The sequence below is a fragment of the Manacus candei genome, unplaced genomic scaffold, assembly GCF_025592945.1.
Source record: "Manacus candei isolate 608988 ecotype Guabito, Panama unplaced genomic scaffold, ASM2559294v1 h1tg000005l, whole genome shotgun sequence".
NCBI classification, from domain to species: Eukaryota; Metazoa; Chordata; class Aves; order Passeriformes; family Pipridae; genus Manacus; species Manacus candei.
In genome coordinates, this window is record NW_026138053.1 from 5,789,526 (window position 1) to 5,809,799 (window position 20,274).

The 20,274-nt window shown below is 40.7% G+C and overlaps 1 protein-coding gene across 1 annotated transcript in view; it reads right to left on the minus strand.

Annotated features, from left to right (window-relative positions):
- Positions 1-20,131, minus strand: part of SLC1A7 (solute carrier family 1 member 7) — a 48,251-nt gene extending 28,120 nt beyond the window's left edge. Inside the window, exons 1-3 of the mRNA XM_051801462.1 lie at positions 19,191-20,131; positions 18,048-18,127; positions 4,299-4,514 (exon numbers count right to left, since the gene is read on the minus strand). Of these exons, the coding sequence (XP_051657422.1) occupies positions 4,299-4,514; positions 18,048-18,127; positions 19,191-19,331 (437 nt within the window). The 5' untranslated portion in view covers positions 19,332-20,131. The remainder of the gene's footprint in view (positions 1-4,298; positions 4,515-18,047; positions 18,128-19,190) is intronic.
- Between the last annotated feature and the right edge of the window lie 143 nt (positions 20,132-20,274).

Sequence of the window (20,274 nt, forward strand, 5' to 3'; positions counted from 1 at the left end):
TCATTTAATGCACTTTTAAATATCTTATTGTGTGTACATACAATGCAGTCTTCAGTTGTAAACATTTTAAAATCTGATTTCTTGTACTGCACAGCCTGGACTTTTTCCAAACTACAGCAGATATTGGTTTTCTCCTGCCCCATTTTCAAGAAACACAATTTCAATAAAATAGAATATAGCCATTAGCTTGAGAATGGGAAAGGAAGTGATTTTAAAGAGTGCTCAGGATTCCCATGAAAGCATAAATCCTCTACAGTGTTTATATCCTATTCTTACTCTAAATGGTATAAAAATAAAACCTCTCTTGGTTAAGCCAGATTGAGTTTCTGGGTACCTGCTATTAAATTGGATGCAATCCTGAATATTCAGTGATAAAAGGCTCTGACTTCTCCTTCCAGTGAATTTCAGAAATGTACAAATATATTTGTCGAGGGTTAAGGTGGGATTTGATCCTGACTGAATTCACTGAATTGTTCTATTTGGAGCTTTTGAACTGAATAAGTTTGTGAGGTCATGCTGTTAGACTGGAGAAAAACTGAAGATGTGTGTTAACCTTGCACCTGTCGGTGCCCAGATTTGCAGTCAGCCCTATATAAAACAGCAGGGCTGGGAACCCCAGTTTTCCTGGGATCTCTTTCCTCACGTGAGTGTTTATGGTGTTTGCTTGCTTGTTTTATCTCATAAGCCCAATTTTGCTTCCCTTGGTGACAAATGCAGGTGGCCTGATTTCAGTTGCAGCAGGACTTCCCCTTCTAAATCAAAGGTAACAGATGTTATGGAAGTATTAACTGCTAATGTAAACAGTGTGGCCCTGACTCATAGATCTAGTTTTTTACAAATGTTTGTCCCCAAATGATAGGCATTTTCTATTCTCCTAGGCAGGTGACTATATGCTACAGAACCAGACAAACCTTATATTTTAAATTGAATGCTATTCCTGTAAGTATATCCCTTTTTGTCCTATTCAATAAAACACTCAAAGTTTGAATTACTTAAAAAAAAAAAAGGTATCTTGCCTTTCTTAATTTCTTAACTCACAAGTGGCTACTAAAATTTCACTCTTCTATTTTGGGGGACATAGTACAGAGTTAGTGTCAATAATTCACCCATGAGAAAGAAGGTAAAGATGTGTGTTGATTCATTGCTATTGCTATTGAGGTGCCCCAAAAGCCACAGTCCTAGAACAAGACCCCTAACTAGATCCTGAATGAGCTGGGACATGAAGTTTTTCAAGTGCTGCTGTTCAGAGTGGAAAAAAAATGGTTGACCTGTGGATACAATTTTTGAGGCATGAAATTCAGAATGTTGATGAGATTCTGTGTTTCCTGGCTGGTGTGAGGTTTAGAGCCATTTCAGAGTTATGCAGCACAGTGTCACTGTGATCTCCTCCTCAAGTTATATACACTACAGGGTTTATTGATGGTTTGTGGTTTTTTTAACATAATGGACAAATATACAGGGGAAGCACCATCTGCAAAGTAATGCATAATAGTAATAATGTGGTTCTTGATTAGTGTTGCAGGTGCTGAGGATAACCATGAGGGTCTGCCCTAGTTTGTTGTTGTTGTTGTTGTTGTCGTATTTATTGCTGAGTTAGTAGATTCTTTAATTTCTGATTAAAACCATGTCTAAAAGCAAAATCCTCACTCAAAAATTCAAGAAATTCAATTTCTAGCAACATCATTCCTGCCAAAAGTTCCAGACCTGACAATGTCATATATAACATCACAGGAAATAATAATGTATTTCATCGTTTCAAAGTGGCTTAAAATCTGAAATCAATGAGGATGAATAAATGTATCCCTGTGCCAAGATTCCTGCTTTTGAAGTAAACCTCACAATTCTGTCACATATATCATCTCTCCACTTGTACACTTAGCGTTCTTCATTTGCAGAATAGCAGCTGTTTCCTGTGTAAACTTCTGGGCACATGTGCAATTGATAAATCGAGAGGAAATTACTGAATTGAGAAGATAAGCCAATCTGGGCCGAATGAGATGGTCTCCAGCTGTGAATGGAAGTGATTTACCATTGAGCTAAAGGATCAGCTTTTCCAGCTCAAACCAGCAGATACATCACTACATTTAATCCAGACTTCCACAGAGATATTTAGGAGTTTTGCAACTGACTTCAGCAGAGCCAGAATTTCACCCCAGTGTTTGCCTAGGCTGAAAGCCCATTCCCCACATTTGTGTTGTTATTATTTTTTTATTTAGTAAATGTGGTTATTTCTGTCGTGGAGGAATAAAAACCATCCGTTTGTGCACTGGGGGTGGAAGGATTGCAGCTGTGACAGCTGCTGAGCACGGCAAAAGGAGAGTGAGCTTTATTCTGCCTTTTTAAAAACCTTTGCTGATGACAGGGGCTTGTTGACCTGTCGCTGTTGACACCTGCCCAAAGCAGGGAAGAATTTAAGGTTTTGCAGGCTAAAAAGCACATGCCTGGTTGGACACTTGAACACCTGAAATGTGTATGCAAGCTGTTATCATTTGCTCGAGTAAATGTTGTAGGAAGTGAAATTATAGATGATGATTGGAAATGTTTAGATCAGGACATGGTGTGTTACCTGCAGTGAGGCTCAGTGGAATAAAGTGTTCCCAGATCTCACCACCACACCCCTGATGTACAGGGAGGAGCCAGACAGATGTGAGAGATGAGATTATAACTCAGATCCTGGGTTCCAGTCACAGAGTTGGTTGTTTTACACAAATACAATACTATAGAATTTAATTTAGATTTTAAAAACCCAAATTACTTTCTGTCTGACTCATCTCCATGACAAGCTTACTCTGACTCTCCAAAGGCAACTGGGCTGGTGTGAGAAAGGGAATGGGAACCTGTGGTGAGGGAGACCCTTCCCAGACAGAGCTGTAAGGTCAGTTTGGATGTGACATTGCAACATATGTCCCACTGTGCCTTTACTTGTCCAGGACCAAGGACTTAGCTCACACACCAGAAATGGTCTCCAAACACTGCCAATATGAAGACAATCATTAAGGTTACATTTTTCTTAGATTCTCTTTTACTTATGCTACTCTGTCATACTAAGGGATTCAAAGCTCCAGTAACTTGCTCAGGGCCTTCCTCTTGGTGCAGGAATTACAGTCCTGTATGGAGCAGAAACAGAATAATGTGACTTAACATGATGTCACAGACAGACATGTGTGACTTCCACTGCACATTTCCATCACGGCAAAGTCACTGGGGAGATACAGATGCCATGAAGGGGCAACTTCCCATTGCAGATGAAAATGGTGGTTTTTTGGAAAGCTACAAAAGAGGGTGCTCTCAGCTGCTGCTTCATGGTCAAAATCATTTGGCCCATTCACAGTTAGACATTGATAAAATACAGGTGGCCTGGCTAAATGCAACTTAGAGGAGAAAAAAACCCCATTGTTATAAGCGTTTTCTCACAGTTCCTTCTAATTTGAGGTCCTAGTAAATCTAATTAAAGTATTTGTGTGCTGACATGCCGTCAGGGTCAGGAATTTGGGCTTTTGAAAGGCAAACTGTGCAATATTTTTAATTTCAGTAAGTTGAGCTCCAAAGAGAATTCTTTGTGGTTCAGACACACCCTTGGCCTGGAAGCCCTTGCCCACTGTAGTATGAGATCACTGACTTGAGGAACTACCAAACAAAGGCAAACTTGGTCTTTCTGCACGAGCAAAATAAATCTGAGGCACATACTGTGTTCAGTCAGGAAATTAATCACACTAGCACCTGGAATGTTGGGACAAAGAGGGATATTCTGCCAAAATCCAGCAGTGCCCTCATGCCACTCTAAAAGAACCACCATCCCTTTTGCCAAAGTAAAACAAATAAGAAAAAGCCACAAAGCAAAACAAGTAATACACAGCAGGGTCTTTCTAATCATGTCCTTTATCTGGGAGTTGCTACGAGCAGTTGTAAAAGCACTTTTAAGAATTATTTTCTGAAAAATATGGATTTCAGCCCTTATATTTAAGGTTTTGTCTATTATAACCTTCTGGCCTAATTTAAATTGACCACTCTTCTGATGTTAATAATAGATTTGATGTGGAGGTCCACAGGCTACATGGAATTCTGTGGAGTATAAAAGACCTGCTCCAGTGTTGTTAGTTGGTGGCCATTTATTTAAATTTTACTAGAAACAGCCAGTATAAACATCTGACAACCTGAAAATCATCTTCTGAAATTTACTGTTTTCTAAATTTAAGCAAAATGTTCATCCTTAAATTCAGATCTTATTCTCAGGCCATCCTCCTGCAGTTATGTACGAAATGTGCTGTTCAGAAAGCGGAAAGAACGAGTGTCGTTACCGGATTAAGTCCAGCAGAGCATCTGCAGAGCTCATGATGGGCTTCCCGCCCTCCTCAGTGCTCTCCTTCTGTGCTGCTCCACCAGGATGGATAATGGACACCATAATTATTCCCACAATCACAGCCACAAACGTTGTCCACAGGTAGTAAGTGACGGTTATGATCCCTAATCGACTGGAAGTCTTGGCATCCAGGGCTGCCAGCCCAGACATCAAGCTGTGGAAAGGGAACACAACACAAATTGTATCTTGTGCATCACATTAATGCAGCTGAAAGCCTAATTTCCTAATTATTCCAGTCTACCTGCTTCTCTTAGGATTGCCTACACATCAGTGCTTTTAGAAGCTTGCCAGGAACACTAAACTCTACCCTCTGCATCTAAAGGAGTGTTCCCCAGTTGCCATATGTGAATTCCGGGTTACTTGAAGGAAGTTGCAAGCTCAGGCTGCACATGTGGGGATTAAATCCTGTTGGTTGTTCCCTGAAATTCGAGGGACAGTTTTATATGAGCTACATATGTAATGGCTCAGTTCACAGGAGCAGTGGCAACAGTCGGTCAGGAAAACCTAGGTATGAAACTCTACATGTAATTTTATAGAATCATACAATAATTCAGGTTTGAAGGGACCTCTGAGGGAAATCTGATCAACCTCCTCACCCCTTCATGTGTGAGGTAGGACCACAACTTCGAAATTAAAAACACCAAAGGAGCAGTTTTGTCACATAGTCCTTTCTTTACCTAAAAGAATACTTTTTTTTTCTTTCTAAATCAATTCAAAGCACAATTTATTTTTGCTTTACCAGGGGGCTTTGAATTGAGATTTAACTTGGAACAATTCTCTGTGAACTCTCCAAAGCATGCATCTCAGGAAAAGTGCAGGTGAAGTAAAATCCTGCATTTACTATTTGGTGTGCCCCACTGTCCAGTTTTCTCATCAAAACAGACCCATTTATCAGGCCTTTTCTCATAAACATTTACTAAGCTGCACCTCCTTGAATGAGATCTCCTTGACCTCCCTCTGCTGAGGGAGGTTGTCTGGAGCCAATGCTAAAGTGCAGCTTAACCTTTATAGTAGATTTAATGAAATCAAATGGGTGGATTTAGTGTTCAGGTTCCTGCTATCCACTAGATTAATTAAGAAAATGTATTGCTTTTCTGCACTGCCAATCTCTCATCCAGCATGGGTTTTGTTAACACTGTAGGAGCAGGGCTGCACTGTAGTTTGGATCATTCAGAAAATGGATCATTGAGAAAGTGAGCATCTCAGTAACTCTCACTCTTGTAACCCTGTTGTTTTGCTCTCATTTGTCATTGTATTTGATAAAAATCGTGCATTTCTGTGTGTCTGTAAAGCACTGTGTACAAACACAGACTACGTACTAAAAATGCAGTAGTAGGAATGCTACTTAGTTCCTTGGAATTTCCCTTGATCAGTCCATACAGAAGAGTAAATATTCTAAAACACTTTTTTTGATAAAAAAGTTGAATGAAATACATTTATCTCAAAATAATGTATCAGTTCCCTGTTAAAAAGCCTCTGTGTTGTTATTAGGTTTCTAGGACTGATCTGTTCTTGCAGGCTGAGGTTTCACAGGCTGTTGAGCCAATTCGTTGCTGCCCAGACTAGATACCTATATTGTACTGTTCTACCTCCACCCTAACCTTCCCAGGAGAAAAAAAAAAGAAATAAAAATTAAAATCAGGTTGATTTTCAACTAGCTGGCTGTTTTTCATGGTAATAATTTTCAGTGTTCTTTATAGATCCATTATTCAGGGCAGTGATGCCAGTGGTACAAAGGCCTGAGTGTTGACCAGCAGATCTGTGACTTGTGGACAGGACAGCAAGCAGAGTGATCCCTTGGAGAGGGTACTGCTGAGGGGACAGACAGCTCACTTCCCTTTTTGGTACTGCCCTGAAGCCACTCCCAGTTTGGTGAAGCCACCCTGTTCCTGTTGCCACTGCACTGTGTTTGTTCTGCAGAACAACAGAGCAGTGAACCCTGTCTTGACTTCTCACCTGAGAAGTGTTTCCAGATGTACTTAGGGACAAAAATCTTAATTAAATATGCCCAGTGGTTCATGTGCCTTTAGGGTTGCTACCTCAGCCACAAGATTTGGGAAGATGCTGTGCAGCTAAAATTTAATCACACCTGGGCTCTTAGGTGACAAATCCTGAGGGAGCTAATAATGAGATTGCTCTGTCTTGGGGATATTCATTAACAAGATCATCATCTGTAATGAGATTATCCTGTCACCAGATAAAGTCATGCTCAGTCCATGCTGTGATGAGAAAGTCCTCAAAAGTAATTAACTATGGAGGTGCAGTGGGGTAACTGGTGTGACAGAAGCATGAAAAAAGGGCTGGGGTCAGACAAAGGCCTGGGTTTTCCATGGCCTGCAATGCTCAGTTTTAGGAAGGGACCACTGGAACAAGTTCTCCAAAGGCTGGGCAGTAACACTGGTCGTGTCATTTCAGGTAACTGCTCAGAATCATTTCAGAAAGAAATGCTTTTAACCAGAATGAGACAATAATCACTCATTAACTCTTCTTCATTTGACTTCATATGTTTGATATTCGAAGGAACAGGGCAACAGACATAAAGATTAGGAAGCATATTGATTATCAGTTATTGTATGAGGCAAGTGATACACAATTACATCACAGGAATTTCCCACTGTTGATCCTGAGCTCTAACATTCACACAATGGAGCCAAAGAATGGCAAGAAAAATGACTTTGCTTTTTTCCTAGGGAATAGGGAAGTCAGGAGGAATAACCTTCCAGATGGTTTAAATCAAGATCACTGTATCCTGCTCAGGTTTTCCCTTTAAGTCTAATTTTCATCAAACACTCTTGGCTACATAAAAGCTTCCCAAAATTTCCCAAGCTTCTTCTAAGACAGAAAAAAAGATATTCCTATGGATTCTACAACTAGACTCTCGTGAAACACACTGGAATGAAAATCAGCCTACCTTTAATTCTTGTCAAGCCTCAGAATCTGGTTAGGCTTGAAATAACAGGACAGATATTTGATTCATAGAGTAAAGTCATTTGACCTACTATGTAGCTAAGTAGCTTCCACACATATGATTCATGTGTAGCTTCCATAACATGTTTTAATGATTGCCAAATGGACAAAACAGGATTAGGACAATAAAAACCAATCTGCAGCTTTTCTGAATAATTACAGAATATCTCACTTATTTAATTAGTTTAGCAAAAAAAAAAAAGTCCCCAAAATTGGAATTTCATGTTCAGAGACCATTTCTTAGGTTATACAGAAAAGAAACTGTCAAGTCTAAAGGAAAGGGGAAGACCTGATCAATTCCAGGACTAATTAAAAATGTAATTTAGTTACTACATTATTTAAAACATTGGTAATTTTTGACGTAGAGAGGAATGGAATTCTTTCCAATATCTTGGAAATCTAATTAGTCCCAGGCAAACAAGTAGCTAAACCCTGTTGAGCACCTCTAGGCTTGTTCTGGCTGTCACAGTTAAACATCAGAGTACCAATGAGGTATTTTATTTACAAATAAAATTAGAACTGTCTATCTTCTCTGCAATTCTCTAGCTTTTTCTCTTACTCTCTGCTAAAAGCACATTTTTTGGCCTGTCTCAAGATCAAAACCTATATCCCCAAAAAGAGAAAATACAAGAAACTGCTGTTAAGACCCCCTTCTGCATGTTTATTTTGTCTTCCTCTCCACCAGAAGCCATCTGGATGTTGCTTTGAAATAGATGGATTATGGATAAAGTTATCAGAAGGGATTAGTGTGATTAGAAAGACATTAATCCTGTCAAGAAGTAATGGTCAAGTATTAACCACCAACAGTTGTTCCTAGAATGATGTTTGTTTTCATTCATCCCGTCCCCTCCCTCCCATTCTCATTTTGTAATTGCATCTGTGGAAAAGACCTTCCTAAGCAAGTTCTCCCAGTGAGGCTGGGAAGTGCCTCCAACAGCCACATTAGAGATGATTATATGACAGTTGAGCATCATGAAAGTGAAGTGCTGCTTCCCTAATGCTGTTGATCAGGCAGGCAGGCTGGTGCTCACCTTTCTGTCAAGGTCAGTGCCTGCAAGTCTCAATATGATAATAATGTGCATTTCCACAGCACAAGCCATTTAATCATCTTAAAATGCTTGACTAATGCAACCTCCTCTCACGCAGGAAGGCAGTATCTCCATTTTACAGATAAGGAAGCAGAGAAATAAAGGCATTTTCTTTAAGGACAAACCATTTACAGTGAAGAAAAATATGCCTGAGGTGATCTCTGTATTGCAGTGGACTATCTCACTTTTCCTTATCTGTGCTATCTGCTTTCAAAATGGGCTGCTTCACTTCCATGGAGCCACCATTTATGGAGTTACAGTTTGCAACAGAGAAAATAACACTCTCTACAGTAATAGAGAGATAAGAAACTTTCTCTGGCTCTTTCTGTAGCTTCATGCTTGATTTTCCTCTTAGTCTCTAGTGTAACTAAAATTATTTCATCAGTGAGAAAGAGGGATCTGAATGACTTTTTCTTTCCACAATATCCTTTTGCTTTCTTCTAACATGAAAAACACCTGCAGAGCAAGACCCCCTGCCATGGCTGAATAGAGAAGTGATGGTGGTGGTGGTGGCAAGACCAGACCCATCCCTGTCTCTGCTTCACCCTGTGACATGGTCTGCCCTGACTTACAGGGGTATGTTACAGCTCTGGTTTTCATGCTCACACCCTGAACTAAGCTGGATTGGGTGTGTGAGATACACATGGGGCATCCCATTTAGAGAGATGAACCCCCTTCCCAAGTATATTTGTGTGCAGTCCAGACAGGCAATAAAATGACACCTGGGCTCTCTATTTTACTCAGACTCCAATACTTTAGCAGACTCCTGATGTACCAACAGGCTGCTGCTGATCTGAACACAGCCAAGGAACTGTCATGGTCCCTTGTAGTCAGTGGAGTGATCACCAATGTCATGTATTATTAAAAGTTTCATAGTGTTACAGCATTGTTTTCAAAGGAGTTGAGAGGTCTAGAATCCTCCTGAAGATCCAAGGGGCTACTAAGGCTCATCTCCTTTGCAAATCAAGTAATAGCAAACAGCTTTTTTAAAGTTTAGTTATCTTGATATGAATGAAATGGTGTCTAAGCTCAAAAAAATCCCCAAATACAAAATCAAACAGGACTGTTGCAGCTGTTTCTGTGTGCTTAGATCATCAGTCATAAACAGCACTGGAAATGTGAATTAACTTTTAAGGCCTCAGTATAAAGCTATTTTACTGAGCACAGTGGAAGCTCAAAGGTGTCAGGTGTGATGGAAAATCTGGCTCTTGATCTTCAAGTAACAAAAATATATTAAGATCTCACTGCCTGCAATACATTTCTTGCAGTGACTGTGTTTAATTTTACAGCTGGATGCAAGGAAAGAAACCAAACTACATTTCTAATATGTCATAAAATGCAACATTTTGAGATTCTGTTTTTTAAATTGCTGTATAAAATAACAAGAGTTTTATTTTTCACCCAAAACGTTGAGATATTTTCCTTCTCATCTAACACTTGTAACTATTAATGACAAACTGACATATATAGGAAAAATCCTGCCAGGATTTTTCAGGTGCAATAGGAAATCTGTTTTTATGGACTAATGTAAACAAGGCAGGACTTTGTATGGCACACAGTGAGGGCTGATGTCCACTGGCTGTTCTGTCACCTGCATGTGAGGATGCTGTGATATATCTCTGAGTGCTGGAAGGGATGAACAGTGACCTTTGAGCACTGACTGATAAAGGAGGTTGTGGTATAGTTCGAGCAAAACCCAGGCTGGCTTGTTGACTTTGGCTGTTCTGATAAAAAAAAAAAGAAGAAGGTATTTCCTAAATTCAAAGGTCAGGATGCAAACAAAACTAAGTTATCTATTAAATATGCATGTGCAGCTTCACATGGTGGAAAGAGCCAAGAATCTTAATAATACTTGATTTTCTCTTTTGTCAGTTCTTTGAAGTGTTTCTAGATTAAGAAAGGAGCAAAGGGATTTGAAACACAAATTCGGATTATAAACAAATGTCAGAGTTATTCAACTGGTCTTCTCCTAAGGAAACAGAGGGAATCCAGCCAGCCCCTCAAGCTCCACATGTCATTCCCATTCCTTTGTGAGACACTAAGTATTTTAGAGCTCTCAGAGGACTACAGAAAAATTCTGTCAAGTCACAAACAGTTCATACCCATTAGTAATCACTTCATTGCTTTCCACACCCATTCACTCTGTGACCATAGATTTCTGTTGCACATCACTACATCCCTACTGACACTCCCTAAATAATTTGTGCTGAGCTGGCCCAGTTTTGTCATTACAACGTGCACAACTGCAACATGTCATTTTTCACTGGAGCAGTTTGGACCTCTGGGTTGCTCAAGCAAAAGAAAACACCAGAAAACAGTGTCTGACCTGACCATTAGACTCAATATTCCTTAACACAGCTAAGAACATTGATAATGTTCCAGATGATAACGTGGAGAAACTTCTGAAGATGTCTGAGGCATGGAGGAGGGGTTCTTAATAAGGTTTAAATAGGAAGCTGAAGCAATCTGAAAAGAGGACTTTTGGGGTAATCTGACATCAGTTCTGCAATACAATAGCAATATGGAGAATTTAAAGTAGTATAATGGTGTCAAGTGAGATTGCTTTCTGACCAATTCCTCTTCCCTTTCAGTAATCCTTCTCTTCCCGTTTCATCCAAGTACAGTTTTGCTTTTCACTCTGAAAGTAAATATATTTATCCCCTCTCACATCTCTAGAATGACTTTCTCCACAATAAAGACTGCAGATTATATATCCTAGAAAAGGGCTTAACAGCTTGTGTTTACTGAGGTGAAATGTATTTTTATTATTGTCTGTATTACAAAGAGAGATATTGCAGGTAGTTTGGAAATGGGATACTAAACACACTTAATGTTATCACTCAGGTATTCCACAGGTTTTCCATATTTTCCTGTACTAACCCAGCATATTTCCTCTGTTGAGAGAAAGGCCTGTTTCCAACTTCCAATATTTTTCTATCACAGGTGAAATAGAGGGAAAGGTCACATTATCTCCAATAATGTGAAGAAAAAAGCCCTGTGTTCCCAAAGCAATTTAATTCTATGAGAAATGCATCTGCTTTAGTACATTATAAAACATTGTTCTGAGCAGGCCCTTCAGAGACTCAGAGGCAGCATTTTGCAGCTGCTCCTCAACACCTCACTAGATAATACAGTGCATAAATTTGGTTGCCCTTGATTATAGAATCTTAGAAGTGTTTAGATTTAAAAAGACCTCTAAGATCATCAAGCCCAACTGTTCCGCCAGCACTGCCAAGTCTCACTAAACCATGTCCCCAAGTGCCACATCTACTTGTCTTTTAAATAGGCCCCAGTTTGGCAGCTGCACAAGGATAAGAACAGAGTGACTAGTATTTAGGAAATAATGACCAGAGGGAATAGTTTAACTTACACATAGCAGAAAAAAACAAGCCAAACCTAACCAGAAACTTATATCATCTATCCTTTCCCATTCAGCCTCCAGGTAAATTATGGGAATTTGTCAAGACAACACAGAAAGTACCTTTTAGTACCAGGGACGTATAAGAAGAAATAGTACTGCACATATTGTCATTCTTGTAAAACCAGTATTATTGAGTGAATTAATTTTGGATGTCATCTTCATTTAAATGTAATGATAAATCAGGAAAAAAGAGAGATTTCGTAGCCTTTTAGATATCTCTGTTTTCCTTCTGAATGGATATTATACTGACCATACCAGGCGCTGTTTTATAATCATGACAGAAGTTTCAGATTGCAAATTTCAGTACTGGTCTCTGAGGGTTTGGGTCAAACTTTTCATCCCTAACAAACAATAAGCTTAAGTAGTAAAACAGACAATCTCCAGTCTGTGGTGTATTACCAGTTTCACCTACAGCTGACAACAAACAAAACAACACAAACCACAATCTAACCAAGTCTATCTCACAGTGTTATTTTAACCCAACCCTGGACTCCCAAAGAATATGCAGCTGCTGTGAAGTTATTTAGGGTATGTCTGCACAGACAGCTGCATGAACTCGCTGTGCTTTTGCTCTGAGCTCCAAGGCAGGTCTGGGAGTCGTGTGGCCACATTAGTCCTTGGCAGGAGAGCCTGGACACAAAGCCCTGCTTATGTGGCAGCACCAATTCTGGCACGGATCAGCACCAGCATCACCAGCTTGGCTCCCAGGATGAGGGGGTTCACAACTGCCTGCACCCACAGCACCTGCAGCCTGCACCCACAGCATCCCCAGCCTGCACCCACAGCATCCTCACATCCTCTTGCACAGTTCACAGAATTATCAACTCTCCAGATGAACTGATGAGTTCTGAGAGGCAAAGTTTGGGATGGCCCAGTGAGGCTGAACAGTGGCAGAATTCCATCAGAACACAATGAGCAATATTTGTCATTAGTGGGATGTAAAAATGCTACTTTGTTCCCCAAAGCAAAGAGCTGTGGAAAAATATATATGGGGAAAAGAGTACTGTAACGGAGTAGTTTCTAATTAAATACCAGGCTTTAACAGCATGAATAAGAATCACCAACTTGGGAATCTGAGCAGAAGGACGAAGGATTACCAGAACTGATGGCATTATGGACAGGAATCCCCTTAAAGAAACACAGTTCTATATTTAGCATATCATATTTAATTCATCAACAAAACTACAATAGTAACCAATATTTATTACTACCCCCCAAGTGAGCCTTTGAATAAATATAAAATTTTATTAGTATACACTTGCTTGTATCAGGCACAACGTACTCAGAGGAACAAGCTTTAGAATTTAAAAAATACAGGTCAAGTCAGTTGTTTAGCTTTAAAGGGAAGAATAGTTCTTTAACAAGGTCTGCACATGGAAAAGGATCAAGTCTTTGCTTCTGATTACTTCTTAAATATCTAGAAAGTGGTCGGTGGTAAATAAATACAAAATTTAATAATCATAATCTTAGGAAAACAAGCAAATATTCCCTGGGGTAACCAGCTGAACAGTTCAAGTCTGCCCTGACAATTCTTTCCCACAAGCACTCTCACTGCTTACTGCTAATCATAGCTATAGAAAACTCAGCCCTGTATCTATTACCAGATAAAAACTTAATCATATAAACAAGGAGGGTGCTGAAATAAAAGGATATAAAGGATATAACTTTCTATTACATATATAAGTAGACATACAGGACAAAGAGAAGTCAGTAGGTTCAGCTAGTGTAAACCTGTGTAAGTCTGGCTTCAGCCTGCTTTTCTGGAGAAGCAAGACTTGTTCAGTCAAACACTGTGTCTGTGAGAGCCCTTACTAATAACATTGTAATTAATTTTTCTCTGAAATTACGCAGAGGGGATGGAAGGCTCCAAAAGAGAGAGTTAAGTTCCTGTAAGGTCTGTGAAAGTGTATGTTGAATGCAGGAGAGAAATCATGTGTGGGCTTCTGGTGTTAGCTTGCAAAAGAACCAGGGGCTGCAAGCCCTGCCTCTCCTCCAACCTTCCTCCCAGCTCTGCAGCACACACGGTTTGCACTTGAGTCTGGTGCCTGTGGTGGTTCTGCCTGCCCTGAGCTCTGCAGTGCTGGGAGCCAGACCTGGCCTGCCCTGCGGGCTCACCGGCACCTCCGAACAGAAAGGGAGAGGGGAATTTCTTTTTGGGGTAAGTGCCACAGTGTGGCCTCTCTGCCTGCCACAAGGAATCCATGCCAAACAGCAGCATTATAAATGCCTCAGCAATGCTAAATTTTTCAGTCAAAGTTTGCAACTTCTTCAAAACATCACTCAAAACAAGATACGAAGTTGTAGCAGACCAGGTTTCAATACCTGCTTCCCCAAAGTACTGAAGTCAATGCAGTTTTTCAGCTTACTGAAAATCAAGTTTCTGGCCATGTGGACACTGCTCAATACAAAGCTGGTAAAGTGAGATGAGGACGGTGGGGCAGGGAATGGGCACAAGGATGGAGATGTTCTGAAGGGAGGTGACAGCCCATGAGTTGTGTCACAGTACATGGTTGGCCTGTACCTGAGCCAGGGCTGTGCCTGGCACTGTTGGCACAGACAGGAGGGGGGCAGAGGCTTTGTATCATCTTTAGCAAGAGTGAGAAGGTATTAGTGACAAAGTTGAGTGCTTGTTCCTCTCCAAGTTTTTTGCATCATGCAGACGCCTGAAGATCAGATTGGATTACTTCAAGCATTTAAGAAGTTGAGAAAGTAAAATGATGAATAGGTATCCATGGCAATCAACTTGTCCTGGAAGCAGGTGAAGGCATCACATGTGCGTGTGTGTCTGTGTAAGTTTATAATTAACCATAGTGAAAGAGAGTGGAGGGTACCGGCAATCCCTGGGATGCAGGACCCCAGGCTGTGGTACTAGCAATCCCTGGGATGCAGGATCCCATCAGTGGTCCCGGCAATCCCCGGGATGCAGGATCCCATCAGTGGTCCCGGCGATCCCCGGGATGCAGGACCCCAGGCCGTGGTACCGGCAATCCCCGGGATGCGGTCCCTCGGTGTCCCAGCGGAGCCGCCCGGTGGCCGCGGGCGGTATCGCAGCCCGGGCCTCTGCCCGCGCCGGGAAGTGCAGGAGGTGCCGGGAAAGGTTTAACAAACCTGAGCAGCGGGAACTGTCTGCAGACTCGGCCCCGCGGTTTTTTTGACATCTCCGAATTCTCGGGGCAGGATGCACAGGGAGACACCTCTGCCACACTTGATAAAAACCTGAGATATGTGTTGAAACCTTTTGCATGTAAGGAAGAAAATATCCTATTTGCACTGCAGCTGTCAAATGAGGATTGAAGACACTGTCTCAGAGAGAATCAGGGAACTTCAGATCCCCTGCAGCTGATATTTCAGGCTTGTTGAGGACACCTCTCTGTCCAACTGCAGTAGGAGCTCAGGCAGTGCCTAAGTGTGTAACTATGAATTCAGATCTGGCTCCTCTTCTCTCTCATCTCTCTTAATATTCCCATTCCCAGGTTTAAGAGTAGTATCCTATGTTTATACATATAGTAAGCACTGTACATCTGGTAACTACAGGGTCTAAAATTTTGTAACAGCCACTATTGAGTATCCCCAGGGCAGACACAATCTGTCGGACTGTTTGTCTGATTTTTAAATTTCCATTGCTAACAGAAGTGGCATCCTCTGTTGTGTGGGTACTTGTCATCATCACTGAGAAAAACAAACTATACATGAGACACAGAGGATACTAATAGGTATGAGCAGGGCTAGAGCTCAGGCAGAGGAGGGGTGCAATAAAGATATAGTTATTTCATAGTTGTTCTATGATGCTGTGAAGCTTTTTATGTAAACAGGTAACTGAAATAATATCACCCTCCATCCTTAATGAAGGTCCAGGCCATAACAAAACCAAAAGCTCATGCAGGGCTCAAACTGGCAGGCTAGTGGGTGGTGATTGCTTTTCCAAGATTTTTCTGTCTGTGAGAAAAGAAGAAGTAAGACTAGGGGTGACAGGAGACATCAGAACAGGTATGGGAGCTGTGGGATAGAGCACTTCCAGGTGCTGGGACAGAGTTGGGTAAAACAAGAAACTGTCCATTGAAGAAACAGTCTCAAGTTGTTCAACTGATTTCTTCTGCTTCCAGGGAACTTTTAAAATAAACACCATTCAGAGATACCTGACTATATCATAATTTCCTCATTCCTAATGGATACAATCTGCAAAGTTCCTGTTTTACTCTCTGTCAGGTCAAGAGGGAAAGTGCACATTTTTTGGCATTTCTGTAAAAGGCTGGATCTGTGCTAGTGGCCTGTAAGTGCAAGACTTTCTAGTCTATTGTCAGTCTTCTGACTCACACAGTTACCATATTTTACTTCTGCTACAACCCTTCAAAATAAACTCTAGACTTGGAAATGGAGTATTTTGCACTCAGTCCTTTTAATCTTCCTTTCTTAGATTAGAAAGCTATTTCTATTTCTTTACAAGTAATTTTTTTCTTTGTGTATATAAGGAAAAACTTGCATTAATTTCAACTAGGAGAGCAATATTTAGAGCTCTTTTCATGGTGCTGTACCTCTGGCTTTTGTAAACAATAATAGAGAGTAATTTAAAAGATAATTTAAATGCCTTTGCTCTGGCAGGACAGGCTGAGAATATTCCAGATCCACAAAGAAATGTAGTTTAAATGTGCATGCAGATTGGTAAAAGTACAGAGCATGGGTTTACTGATTTTATGAAATGGATGTGTGGAAAATTTAATTGTATCGAGTAGTTTTAACTTGCAAACCCCTGACATTTCAGTTTGCAATAGCAAGTGATAGTTTGTTACACACAGAGATGGACTCATACTGTCGTGCAAGGGGAGTTAATCCATTTGAGGGTCTGCAAAGTTTCTTGTCAGGCTCAGAGGTTCACTCCTGACACATCTGTAGGTAACCTGAGCCATCACAGGCTGTGTCAGAGCAGCTCTCCCCTGCTGTGCTGTTGCTCTTCCTGACATCTCTAAAAAATACAAGAGGATCTAAAGAACTACACATTTTAGGGAAGGGCATGTGAATCTGCTCCAACCCTTTTCTGTCCTCCTTACTCCATCACTTCCTCCTGTGAGACTCTTGTTTTCACTGGAAAACTCTCCTTCTACCTCTCAAAAAAAAAATCTCTTGACATGTTTTGTTTTGATGTTGTCTTGCTGCCTGGGACAGAACCGGAGTGAGTCTATGGCCACGTGAACAGTTCCATGCACAGAGCACCATGACTCAGCTTCGTTCTGTGAAAGACCATGAGAAGGCAGATCTAAAGGCAGATAATTTAAAACTAAAATTAGTGCTCAGTTGTGTTAATTTGCAGCAACTCTCTTCAATCTGAAGACTACAAACTTATTCTTTCTTAAAGTGGAAGATGAGGTCTTGGTTTATGTATTAGGTTTCAGAAACTGAGGCTTCAAGGAAAGGCACCAAATATTGCAATAATTTTTTCTCAGGTCTGGTAAAGTTAGCTTTGTTATTCTTCTTATATCTTCCCTAAGCACTGGGCACACAAGTTGAGCCATTTGTAACTGGTGTGTGGTTGGGACTGTAGTCAGTTGGAAGACAGTCAAGCTCAGAGGAGAGAAAAACCTCTCCTAAGTCATGCCCTCCCCCTGCAAAGGCAGCTCCCATGCACTGTCCATCAGAACAGGATCTAGATCATTAATTCTGCTACCATTAAAGTGGCACCATTAAAGGTTCTGCCTTTAATGTACTGAGAAATCACTTTCACTTCCAGCTGAAGCCAGGTATATACTATTAGTTCACTGGAGACACAGGGTTTTTTCAATATTCATCATATTACAGCACATCTCTCAAAATACTGCGGGACACGATAAATAACTGTGCTTTTCCATCTTATTTGAACAGTGTATTGTTTCAATAATTTAGACTTAAGGTGGGTTTTTTGATAAGGTGGGTTATTTATTCCATATATTTAACTTCTAGTTAGCTTGAAAGAAAAAGTCCTCCCATTACAAGGGAAAAAGAAAACAATAAAAACCCCCGCACATTAATTTTAAAGCCAATAATAGCTGTACGAGATATTGCAGAAATGATCCTATTGATTAAAAAACATGTTCATGGCTCCGCTATAAATGCAAATGCACAGCAGTGAGTGATGCCTCTGGCACTGTCACTTAATTCAGTCACAAGTAAAACAGTGGTGATGACAAGTCTCATTTAGGAAACGTGAAAACTTATTGGAACTATTGTTGTCCTCACTCACCTTGAGACAACCAGTGGGAGAATCAGCATTTTCAGCATCCTCATCAGTAACTCACCAGGAAACTGGAAGTAACTAATTTCCTAGAAATACATGAAGAGATGCTTATTGTTTTGAGCTAAAGACTGTCTGCCTTCACAAGTGCTGCCAGAGCTGGGGATCAGATAACACGGGTAAAATCTGCAGCTTTGGCATGTAAGGTGGCAAAGATAGCAGGCTTCAAAAGATCATTTTAAAATTAATTAGATTACATAATATGTTGCTATTCAATAAACACTCTACATGGTTTGTTCCTTTACAAAGGAAGACAGAAATAAAATATGTCATCACTTGAGGACTGTTGTTAATAGGTTGCTCTGAACAATCTCTTCATTCTGTATTTTGTGTGTTTTCCTAAGTATGTGTGAAGCTACTGCTTGGACACAAACGATGCTCAGACAGTGGTTTGCCATAGCAGAAAACAGAATGGGTTTAGTTTGGTTGCATTTACTAAATGCCATATTTTTTAACCAAGATTTATATTTTGTGCTCAAACAACACATTCAGCAATGCATGTTGTCGTCTGGTCTGACTAATGCAGCAGAAATGAGCACCCCCAAGGGCTGGGTTGAAGTGTGCTGAGGGAAAAAGCCCCAAGTGACTTCAGTAACACGGTCTGCTAATGATGGGAAATCTTAAATTTGTTAACATGGAACGCCATTGCTGTGATATAAACATCTGCACCTCTGTGCATCTGATGCTGAAAAATATTCCCAGTGTTTTCTTTAGACATACATATTCCAAAATAATGTAAAATCCAATATTTTGCAGTACCAGTTTTTCCAGGTCTATATTAGATGCTACATCTCTTCTAGCTTAAATGTCCACTATTATTATCCATACTTTCAACATTCTAGTGTGTTTATGCTACACTTACCAGGTGTCTTAGAGACCAGAACCCTTTGCTGATGTATTGTTTGAGAACGTGTGAAAGGACCCAAAGACCAACTTAGATTAACAAACAGATGGAATTAAACTAATTTAACAAATATATATACACAATTTTTGTGTTCCAAAGCCCGTGCTGAAGTTGCACAAGTTCCATATGTCTTCTGTTACGTAAGTGTGGTATTTTCTCCGCAGTGTTGCTGCCGTGCCCACTCTTACCTGCTGGGAGAGTCGTCTCGTCCTCAGGAAGAATCCAAGGAGACAGCCGATGGTGACGGACAACACGGAGAGGATGAGCAAACCATTCCTTTTACAAACATCCTTGATCCGAGCGAGGATTGCATCCAAAGCCACCGCCATGCTGTGCTCCGTGCTCTGCGGGGAAGAATCAGCATCCCATGAGGAGAGAATTCCCTCACTCCTCTTGTTCGGGTGGACAGATCTGGCTCTGTATAGATCAGATCAAAGCACTTCCAGTTCTGCTTAGCTGACCTGCAAGGTCACCCCTCTGCCAATAGCCACCAAGCAAGCAGCTGGCGTTATTGTTCCAAATTAATACCAACAATCCTATTATCAACTACATCATTAAGAGCCTGGAAGAAGATTAGGGGGCTCTGGAAAATTAGAACAGAATGCAGTAGTATTTCTAAAACAAGACTAGTTCAAAACAAAGTGACACTCCTGGGAGGAAGATGGTGCATTCCTCAGTCTCTGAATTTGGGGTCTGGACACCCAAACCTGGAAAGGGAACTCTACAAGTCAGCACTCACACAGGGAACAGGAACATTACTGCCGTTCTCCTAAAGGGTAGGGCAGGTAACATTTGGAACAGGACTATCACAACAGGGCAAGCTAGGTGAAACTGGACTTCATTAACTAAAGCAGGCTGGGGTTTTTCGTTATCATGGCCAAAAAAAGGCTGAATGAGCAGCGTAAGAGACACACATTAAACAGGAAACAGCCACAGACTGAAACATGCAAGGACATCTTCTGGCATTTGGCATTTATTGTCTGGGAAGTGAAATGATTTCACTTTTCTTCCAACCACTATGTTGATTAGGGTAGGGCCAATTTACTTTCAGAGGATTATGAGACTAAGCCACAGGGATTGCTTTCCTTTCCTTTGCTGTGTCCGCATTCAATCCCAACGCTGATTTTTATGCTGGTGAGTATCTGATAAAAATACACTCCTCATCACCATTTGCCGTGCCACGCTTTCTTACGAGAGCGTTTCCGGAACTTCTGGGATATTCTAATATTATTCAATGTTTTTACGGAAAATATTGGACACAATACAACAAAA